At 41.4% G+C, this 10,747-nt stretch overlaps 1 protein-coding gene across 4 annotated transcripts in view; it reads left to right on the plus strand.

The window, feature by feature from the left end:
- Positions 1–10,224, plus strand: part of usp47 (ubiquitin specific peptidase 47) — a 100,828-nt gene extending 90,604 nt beyond the window's left edge. For all 4 annotated transcript variants that reach the window (XM_048607000.1, XM_048606998.1, XM_048607001.1 and 1 more), the window contains 5 exons: positions 4,558–4,670; positions 8,137–8,241; positions 8,725–8,932; positions 9,647–9,762; positions 10,204–10,224. In XM_048607000.1, the coding sequence (XP_048462957.1) occupies positions 4,558–4,670; positions 8,137–8,241; positions 8,725–8,932; positions 9,647–9,762; positions 10,204–10,209 (548 nt within the window). In that variant the 3' untranslated portion in view covers positions 10,210–10,224. The remainder of the gene's footprint in view (positions 1–4,557; positions 4,671–8,136; positions 8,242–8,724; positions 8,933–9,646; positions 9,763–10,203) is intronic.
- The last annotated feature ends 523 nt before the right edge of the window (positions 10,225–10,747 follow it).

The raw sequence follows: 10,747 nt of genomic DNA on the forward strand, positions 1-10,747 counted from the left end.
CTAGTGGTCTTTGGAGTCTTGTTGTCAGCTTCAATATGTTCTTGATGTATGGCAGTGTGGCCAGTATGTTAGGTCACACTGCCCTTCATCAAGAACATATTGAAGCTGACAACAAGACTCCAAAGACCACTAGGAATCATGGTGACCCACAAGCCCACAGTCACTCTAAGACAAATACTCAGAAGGATTAAAGATCCCATTCCCACAACATGCAGAACCAATGTGGTTTACAAAATACCATGCAATGACTGCCCGCAAACGTTACATCGGACAGACAGGAAGGAAATTGGCCATCAGGATACATGAACATCAACCAGCAGCAAAACGGCACAATGAACTCTCCTTGATATCAGTACACGCAGACAATGAAGGCCATCAATTTAACTGGGACAAAGTAACCATGGTAGCCCAAGCCAAACATAGACATGCACATGAATTCCTAGAGGCACAGTTCTCCACCCATACTTCAGCAACCATGTAGAATTGGACCCCATGTACCAACCCATACAGACCAAAACCGGAAAGGACAGTACTCACCATAACGGACGAGAACGTATGAAATCCAAGTGGTGTAGAATAACATCATTTCATCAGAGGCTCCACTGTTGATGTTACCTAGCATGGTGATGAAACGTCAACAAAAACAAGCCACCTCGGCGAGCAAGTCAACAACTTCATTCCTTAATAATTTGACATGATCATTGCATTAACTTGTGCAAAAGTTGGGCTATCTGCCTGCGGTCAACCAGCGACATTTGGGCATTCTTGATCAGGCATGATCCCATGGTACTTCCATCATTCCATTCAGTAGACAACCTTTATGAATAGACACTTGTATTGTGTGATGTCATTAACTCCCTGGCATTGATAAATGCCTGAAATATTCATAAATCGGTCTCTTTTAGATGAAATGTTGTAGTAGGTGATTTTAATTTCCCCCATTATTGAGTGGGACTCCCTTAGTGCCAGGAGTTTGGATAGGTCGAATTTATTAGGTGCATCCACAAAGTTTTCTTGAAATAATATATTGGTAGTCCATCTAGGGAAAAGGCCGCACTAGACCCTGAGTTGGGGAATGAGCTTAGCCATGTTATCAAAGTTCAGCGGGGGCACCATTTTGTGAACAATCATCATAATCCCATAAGTTTTAAGATAGTTGTTATCCTTAAGGATAAGACTGGTCATCAAGTGAAAGTGATAAATTGGGGGAAAAATAATTACAACACTATTAGACAGGAACTCAAAAAATTAGATTTGGGGTGTGGATAAATCCACATCAGGCATGTGGGAATCTTTTAAAGGCTAGTTGATCAGATATCAGGAACCGGCATGTTCCTGTGAGGATAAAAGATAAGGATGGCGAGATTTGGGAATCCTGGATGACAAGAGATGTTGAAGTTTAATCAAAAAAAAGAAAGGAAGCATATTATAAGGTTTAGGCAACTGAAACTAGAAAATGCCCTTGAGGAATATAAAAGGAGCAGAAAAGAACATAAAACAGGGAAGTAGGGACCATGAAATAATTCTTGGCAAGTAGAATTAGAGAATGCCGAGGCATTTTATATATACATTTAGGAGCAAGAGGGTAGCTAAGGAAAGAGTAGTCCAACCAAGGAGAAAGGAAGGAATTTATACATGGAGCCAGATGAGGTCCTTAATGAGTACTTTGCATCAATATTCACCAAGGAGAAGAACATGGATAATGGTAAAATTAGGGAGAGCTGTGCTGAAATTCTAAGGCATGTCATTGTTTAAAAAGTAGTGGATGTTGAATGCCTTGAAAAGCATTGCAATAGATAAAACTCCATGTCCTGATGGGATCTATCCCAGGATACTGAAGAAGTCAAGGGAGGAGATTGCTGGGGCCTTGCCAGAGATCTTTGCATTCTATTTAGCCGTATAGGAGGGTCCCAGGAGACCAGAGAATGGGTAATATCGTTCCTTTGTTTAAGGTGGGCAACAGGGATAATTGCAGGAAACAATAGGCTGGTGAGTTTGGAAATTTTTGGAGAAGATTCTTAGGGAAGAATTGACCTATTAGGCATAGCATGGCTTTATTGAAGAACAGTCTTATCTCACACAATTGATTTGAGTTTTCTGGGGAAGTGACAAAGATGGTTGATGAGGGTATGGCAGCAGATATTATCTAAATGGACTTTATTGAAGCATTTGACACTGGCAGACTGGTCCAGATGATTGTCACATAGGATCCATGGTGAGTTGATAAGTTGGATTGAAATTTGCTCGGTCACAGAAGACAGAGGGTAGTTGTGGAGGGGTGATTTTCTGACTAGAGGTCTGTGACCAGTGGTGTTTCCGCAAGGATCAATGCTGGGATCTCTGTTGTTTGTAATGTGTATAAATGACTTGGATGAAAATGTAAGTGGTCTGAATTATAAGTTTGCAGATGAAGTGGAAATTGATGGAATTATGGATAGTGAGGAAGGCTGTCAAAGGATAGAGATCAGTTGGAAAGTTGGGTAAAGAACTAGCAGATGGAGTTTAATCCAGGCAACTGTGAGGTGATGCATTTTGGGAGGTTAAATGCAAGAGCAAAATATACAGGAGCATTGATATACGGAGGAATCTTGGGGTACATGTCTATAGCTCCCTGAAAGTGGCAGCACTAGTGGACAAGGAGGTGAAGAAGGTATCCCTTGCCTTCATTGGTGGGGGCAATGAGTATAAAAAGTCATGTTGCAGTAGTATAAAGCTTAAGTCAGGCTATATGATCACAATGTTTAAGAGGCATTTAGGCAGACACATGAGCAGGCAGAGAATAGAGGGACATGGACCATGTACAGGCAGATGGGATTAGTTTAGAATGGCATCATGGTCAGCACTGACATGGTTGGCTGAAAGGCCTGCTCCTATGCTGTACTGTTCTATTTTCACGGCCCAATCTGCCTTGTCAGATGGACATCAAAGGTTTAATGTCACTATTTGGTGAAGAGCAGGGAAATTCTTCTGATAGCCTGACCAACATTTATTCCTCAACTAACATCACTAATCGAATGATCTATTCATGATCTCTACTGTTTTTTGGAGCTTGCTGTTTATAAATTGACTGTCATATTGTTATTTTACGATACTGTAGTGACTTCATTTAAAGTATTTTAGGTTGTTCTGTGGTCTGGAAAGGTGCTGTATAAATTAAAATCTTTTTAACTTGCCACATGTGTAAATGTTGATCAGTGCAAACCATTGACAATAAATAGTAGCCAAACCTGGAGCTTGAAATCCTTGTTGTGAGGTTTTGAAATTTGTAATATGTTGATTTTCACTTCTGCCTTTTTTTAATTCGAACTACAAAGCTCATGCAGATAGGAATCGAGATGAAAGATGCAAGAGTGAACTCCATAGATGCTCTGTTGTATAATTCATGCTGAACCATAGTTAGGAAGGATACATGAATTGATTTTGAGCACCACTGTGACTTGATTCAGTTATAAATTATCACTGAGATTTAAACTTTGGAAAGGACAGAGTCAGAAAAGATTACACCCCCACCCCCCACCAACTCCCAACATGCTATTGACTCTCTGTAGTGTCCATTCAGTGCATTCACCTCCTCTGCACAAAGCAGTTACATCTAGGCTTTATGCTGTTCTTCTTGCTTTGCATCTATCTCCTGTTTATAGAATGAGCAGAGTTCAGTTTATCCATTCTCTTGAGGACCCACACTATGTGACTAGTCTCTTCATTATACGGTCTCATCGTATAAAGCCATCTCAAACTCAATATTCTCTCCTAACTCTACTTAAACTGGATACAAATTTACTTTGCTATGCCAGCACCATCTCTAGGGCGGTGCTTCCCAAGCACTGAACTGAAATTATGGAGTTGTGATCTTTGAGACCACCGTTAGTGTTGCGGAGCTCTGACCAGACGTTACAACTCTACTCCGACACTAGCAGTAGTCTGAGGGGTGCTAACAATATCCAGGTCTTGAAATGGGGTCATAGAGGGAAAACGTTTGGAAGTTGGGGTTAGAATTATAGATTGTAATTTGTATATAATGTCAATACCTTGCATTGGTATAGCCCATTTAACAAAGGAAAATATTCTAGAGTGCTTCACATGAACAACATCAAACAAATTGAGACTGATCCAGATAATGATATATTCAACCAATTGACTCAAACCTTTCTTTAAAAAAAGGCTTGGTGTTCACAAATTGGCTGCGGTCTTTCCTACTTTACGACATTGACTACGCTTCAGAAATATTTTGTTGACTGTAAAGCACTTTGGGGTTTCCCAAGATTATGAAAAGCGTTATACAAATGCAAGTTTTTCTATTTTTTTGTGTATGTATAATTGTGCCAGGTCCATTATCATCTCTCGGGATTTGTGCTTCATCCCTCTGGTTACATACCTTAGGTCCCAATATCTTCCCGTTCTTCCACACTGCATTTTTTTTTTGTGAGCAATCATTAACTTGATTTAAATTCTTAAATTCTTCGTGCATTAATGATCCAGAATGTAAACCATGAACTAAAATATTTAGCTTTCTGTTTTCCTTTGGAAGTATAGTGGCTAATTTTTGTTCATTGATAGAGTTCTTGGAGGTCCATGAATTTCCTGAGCACATCAAGCATCTAGTCCAGAAGGAGAAAGAAACAGAAGAACAAGAAAAAAGGCAGCGGGAAATTGAACGTAACACTTGCAAGGTATGATACGTAGTTGGGTTCAAATATAACCCCTCCTTTGGTTCGTATGATAAAACTGACATGTTTTGTGGTATCATGTGCTAAATCACTGAATTACTTCTTAGTTACACTATGTCGTGTTTTAGGTATAATTGTTGATTTGACGTGTGGTTTGAGTTGTCATGTCTTCAAAGTTAAGTACAGCAACAACTACATAAATTTAGAAACCGCCTTTAATGTGGAAATGCATCCCAATGCACTGGACTGGAGCTTTTATCAAATTAAACACTTTGCCTCATAGTGTGATAGTAGAGCAGGTTACTAAAAACTTGGTCAAACAGGCAGGGCTTTAAACGGTATTTTAAAGGTGACAGCCAGGTTTAGGTTGGGTCTTGCGAAATGAACGCATGATGACCAATGATGGAACAATTAAAATTGGGAATATGCAAGTAAACCAGAATTAGAACAGTGCAGCAGAGGTTTGTAGAGATGGGTGAGATTACAGATGCCTGCTCACTGATGTCAGCACAAGCTTGAAAAACACATCACTCCATGACTGTTGTCTGCTTTAGCTTCTGATTCTCAATTAAGTCAACCCTCTTTCATCAGATTAGATCTAAACTCAGCAGTGTTGTAACATGCAGTCATGAATGGTGATGGACAACTAAGCTGAGGAGGTGGCTGCAAAAACACATTGTCAACGATGGGGCAACTGAACACCTCAGTATTAAAGAAAAAACGTGAGCATTTACAAACCTCTTCAGTCAGAAGTCCAGAGTGATGGTCTATCTGTGCCATCTCCACAAGTCCCCAGACAAATGCTCTGTCTTTTCTCTTACAGTTGCGCGGGATCAGGGATGACTCCCTTATGCTCTGAAGTGACTAAAATAGTCCAATGTTGGGACTGCACACTCAGCCACAGTTTGGCAGGTGGTGTTTGATGGGTGGGTGGGTGGGATGCTCACATTTTCACATTTTGCTTCCCCTGTTTGTCAGAGATGCTGTAAATAGTTGGCACCTTCCGATTCTTCTTTGTTTTGGTGGTCCTGAGCAAGAGATTCCCATGAATTGGTAGGAATGCTGATTTTTTGTTTCAGGGAGGCCAACTCGATCCACTTGCACAATATGAAGAAATGCCTGAGGGCAATAGACAGCAAAGCTTATGATCTCCAACAATATCTTGGCTGTAACAGCTCAGCTGGCTGGTTTGTGATATAGAGTAACACCACCTACAGAGTTAATTTCCCACACCGGCTAAGGTTACCATGAAGCACTCTCCTCCTCAGCCTCGCCTCTTACTTGAGGCATACAACCTTCGAGTTTAAACCACCAATCATCTCTTTTTAATGAGAGAGGAACACAATGTTCCAGTAGGGCCGTCGTGGTTTTACCTTTCAATACTGAAGATCTGTCCTCCAGAAATGGCCACACTTAGTAAATTGTTCAGGTATAATTGCAACCCTGGCATTTACCCACCAACGTGGAAAATTGGTCAGTATATCCTGTCTAGAAAAAGCCAAAGATATCCAATCTAGCCAGTTAAGACCTCAACAATTTATTACCAATCATCAGCAAAGTGACTGAAGGTGTCATTTATAGTGCTATCAAGGACTATTTTTCTTTGTTTGTTCAAAGGATGTGGGCATCACTGGCTAGGCCAGCATTTATTGTCCATCCCTAATTGCCCTGGAGAAGGTAACGTTGAGCTGCCAACTTTAATTGCTGCATTCCATTGGGATGTACCTCCACCCACAACGATGTTAAGAAGCGAGTTCTCGGATTTTGACACAGTGACACTGGCAGAACAGTGATATAGTTCCAAGTCAGATACTTGTGTGACTTGGAAGAAAACTTGCGGGTGCTGGTGTTCCCATGAACAGACTGCCTGTGTCCTTCTAGATCTTAGACTTGGAGGTTGTTGTCAAAGTAACATGTTAGTGCATGGCACTTTATACATGATACACATTGATGCCACTATATGTTGATGGTGAAGGGAGTGAATGTTAAAGGTGGTGTTTGGGGTGCCAGCTAAGTATTTGTTCTGGATGGTGTACAACTCTGACAAAGAAGGACATCAGTTTAACTGGGACAACGTACCAGTACTAGGACAAGCAAAACAAAGACAAGCACAAGAATTACTGGAAGCCTGGTTTTCAACCACTGGTACCATAAACAAACATGTTGAAATAAACCCATACCACTACAGAGCAAAACTGGGAACAGAACTACCCCCATAACATACTGAACCATATAAATTCAGAACGGAACAGAACAACAACGCTTCAAAGGAGGCTAGACAGCACTGAAGATGTCACCTAGAAGGGGGACAAAATGTTTGCACGTGAACCAACCAACAACTCCAGTGTACAACTACTTGTGTTGTTGGTGTTGTACCAGTCTAAGACTTGTAGAGTATTCCATCACACTCCTGACTGGTGCCTTGTAGGTAGTGGACAGACACTGGGGAGATGGGAAGGAAATTAGGCATTCCTACCCTCTAACTTAGTCTTGTAGCTAAAATATTTGTATGGCTTTATCCAGTTCAGTTTTTGAACAGTAGTAATCTCCAGAATGTTGATTGTGGAAGATTCAGTGATAATAATACCATTGAAAGTTTAGGGCTGATTATAATCTCCCTTATTGGAAATTGAGTTGTTGCCTGATGCTTGTGTGGTGGGTGAATATTTCCTGTCATTTAGTAATTTAAGCCTGAATGTTGTCCATCTGCAGCAGGACCTTGACATGTACTGCTTCTTTGAACTTATTACGGAGAGAAAGTCATTGATGAAGCATCTGAAGCTGGTTAGGTTGAAGATTACCCTGAGGAACTCCTGCAGAGATGCCCTTGAACTGAGATAACTGACCTCTAACAGCCACAACTATCTTCCTTTGTTTTAGGTAGATCTCCAACCAGCACAGAGCTTTCATCCTGATTCCTACTGACTCCAGTTTTGCTAGGCACCTTGATGCTGTGATCAGTTAGCTGCTCCCTTGATGTCAAGGACACTTACCGTGACCTCACCTCTGGAGTTCAGCTGATTTGTCCATTTTTGTACCAAGGCTGTGGGGAGGAGAGGACTGTGTGGCTCTGGCGGAATCCAAAGTGCGTGTCAGTCCACAGATTATACCTTTGTAAGTGCTGCTTGATAGCACTTTGGACAACTTCTTCCATCATTTCACTGATGATCAAGAGTAGACTTAGGGGGTGGTAATTGGGACTGTTGGATTTGACATACCTGCTCAATTTTCCACGAGGTTGGGTCGTTGTCAGTATTGCAACTGTATAGAATAGCTTGGCTAGGTGCGCAGCTAGTTCTGGAGCACAAGTCTTCACAAATGTTAGTGTTGTCAAGGCCCATTGCCTTTTCAGTGTTCAGTGATATTAGTTGTTTCTTGATAACACATTAGAATGACCTTAAAATGTTGGCTATTTCGCACATTATACAATTTGCAAGTGGAGATCTTCAAAACTGTCTTTCTATCACAGATCAAGCTGTTCTGCATGCATCCTGTGCGGCAGGTAATGATGGAAAACAAACTGGAGGTCCATAAGGACAAAACATTGCAAGAAGCTGTGGAGATAGCATACAAGGTATGTGGATTTGAATGAGTATTTCTAGATGACTAGATAGGATTAGCTGGATAAGACTAAAAAGGGGGAAAATATTTCCTCTGATATGTAGTTCAATCACTAGAGATTATGGATCCAAAAGATTGGGAAGTGAGATGAGGCCAAATTGTTCGACTTGGGTGTCAGAATCTGGAATGCTTGACCTGAAATATGCTGGAAATTGATTCCAATAAATAATTTTAAAGGGATTTGGTACGGGCTGTTAAGGATGAAGAAGTTAAAGGCTTGCTCATGTAAAGAAAAAGGGTGTGGGACTATATCCTACTGCACTCACAAAGAGCCAGCACAGACATGACGGGGTAGCTGGCCACCTTTTGAGTCTACTTATTAAGGCTTGTTATAGTTTCTTGTAATCCTTTTCCAACAGATAACGATAGTAACATTAGCATTAATTATGCATGAATAGTTAGTAACAGCTTCTGTTTCTGTGTCCTCTATTGGAAGCTGATGGATTTAGAAGATGCAGTTCCAATTGACTGCTGTCGTTTGGTCAAGTATGACGAGTTCCATGATTACTTGGAGCGTTCTTATGAGGGAGAGGAGGATACCCCAGTGGGGCTACTTCTGGGTGGAGTGAAGTCATCATATATGTTTGATTTGCTCCTGGAAACAAGACAACCTAATCAAACATTTCAGCCTTACAAATCTGGCGGTAAGTTACTTTCATGAGTGGCAGGAAGAGAATCTAATTTTAATTAGAAGAAAATGTTGATAATGTATTTGGAGCCTGTGACTTCTTAGTTAAAATACTATTTTATGGTGCCACCAACAAATCAGTCTGACTACCCTCTGACATAGCAGCACTTCCTCAGTGCTGACCCTCTGGCAGTGCAATGTTCCCTCTGTGTTGCCACTACAATGGTCCAGCTCTACCTCACTGCTGCCTCTCTGACAGCCAATGCTCCCTTGGTGCTGCCATCTTGCCAGTATGGGATTCCCCTGGTGTTGCACCTCTGTCAGTGCAGCACTGTCCAATCAATCCCTCTCTGACAAGGCTGTGCTCTCTGGGCAGTACTGTAACTGTGCAATACTCTCCTGACACTACACCGTCTGTCAGCACAGTGCTATCTAGGCGTTGCACCCCTGCCTGCTATCCAGATGCTGCTCGTCCAACAGTGTAGAGCTGCCTGGGCACTGCCTCTCTGCCCCATGAACAAGGCACTATCCTCTACCCCAAGACTGGCCTTTTGGTTTGGATCATATGCTTGAGCCTGTAGTGCATCCAAAGCCACCTGATAAGTTTTGACGAATAAGTGAAGTCAGGACCATGACTCAGTACCCAGGCCGCAAAACAGTGTGATCGGTGTCAGAAGAAAGATGTTATTGTTGTTTTGTCCATCTCATTGATCCGTATTTTTTGTTTTAGAAGTGATGGTGAAAGTGCACGTGGTCGACCTAAAATTGGGAACTCTGCTTCCACCCATCAGCATCCGTGCTTATCTTAATCAAACAGTCACAGAGTTCAAGCAGCTCATTTCCCAGGTAGGAACACAAGCAGTGTTGTTTCATGTGCTGACTCTGTCACAACTGAAAGATGAAGAAGCAAAACTCTTCAAGTGAAGGCAAAAGTATGAATGTTGTAATTGGAAGTTGCTGGCCATTGGTTTGAATATACTGAGCTGCTCAGTAGAGAAACAAGAACCTGGTAAATGGTGTACGTTGTGGTAAAGCAAATCAAAAGAATGTGAAAATAGGGTAATATGAAAAAAACAGATTCATCTCAGTGAAAAGGCCAAACAAAAATTGCAGGCGTAGAAACTCTGAAAAGGAAGGCAGAATGCCTTCATTGCTCCCTAAAAGTGCAAAAACACAAGTCAGCACAGCAATTTTCTGGCCATTTAATCCATTAATGTATTACTTTGGAATTTTATCCTATATGTGGTGCTTGAACACTAGTGTGTGGATTTCTATTTTCATTTTTAGTGCTGACCAATATGGGAGCTGAAAAGGTTGCCCGCCTTTTTCATTTCACCTTTCCCGGAGCTCATTGAGAGTGGACTGTAAACAGAATCGACTCAAATCCAGAGCCAAGGCTGTGGGCATTAACTGTACTATAGTTGCGAACAAAAGTGCATTTTTCACTTTTTAAGTGACTGTTTACATTTTATTTGAAAAGATTAGTCCTTAAGTCAGTACTGAGGATTGAGAGAAATGGTTGAAATTGTAAGTACTTCTAAACAGGAGCCAACATATTATACATTGCTTTGTCTGTATGATTGAATTTATCTAACTGGAACACAGTGCCTGGTTTTAGTAAGTTAAAGGAAGATGATGGATATCTTTCAGTTTTGAAATGTCATAGAAAAGCCTTCGAAACTCAAACTGCCATTGCCTTTCTGAAAATAAAATATAATGACATACCTTTTCAGCAGTGTCATATCTGACCGCACCCATAGTGTCTCTCTCTCTCTCGTGCCCCGTCTCTCCCTCCCTCCCCCCCCCCCCCCCCCCCCCCCCCCCCCCCCCC

Source organism: Rhincodon typus, chromosome 17 (assembly GCF_021869965.1).
Source record: "Rhincodon typus isolate 14 chromosome 17, sRhiTyp1.1, whole genome shotgun sequence".
Classification (NCBI taxonomy): domain Eukaryota; kingdom Metazoa; phylum Chordata; class Chondrichthyes; order Orectolobiformes; family Rhincodontidae; genus Rhincodon; species Rhincodon typus.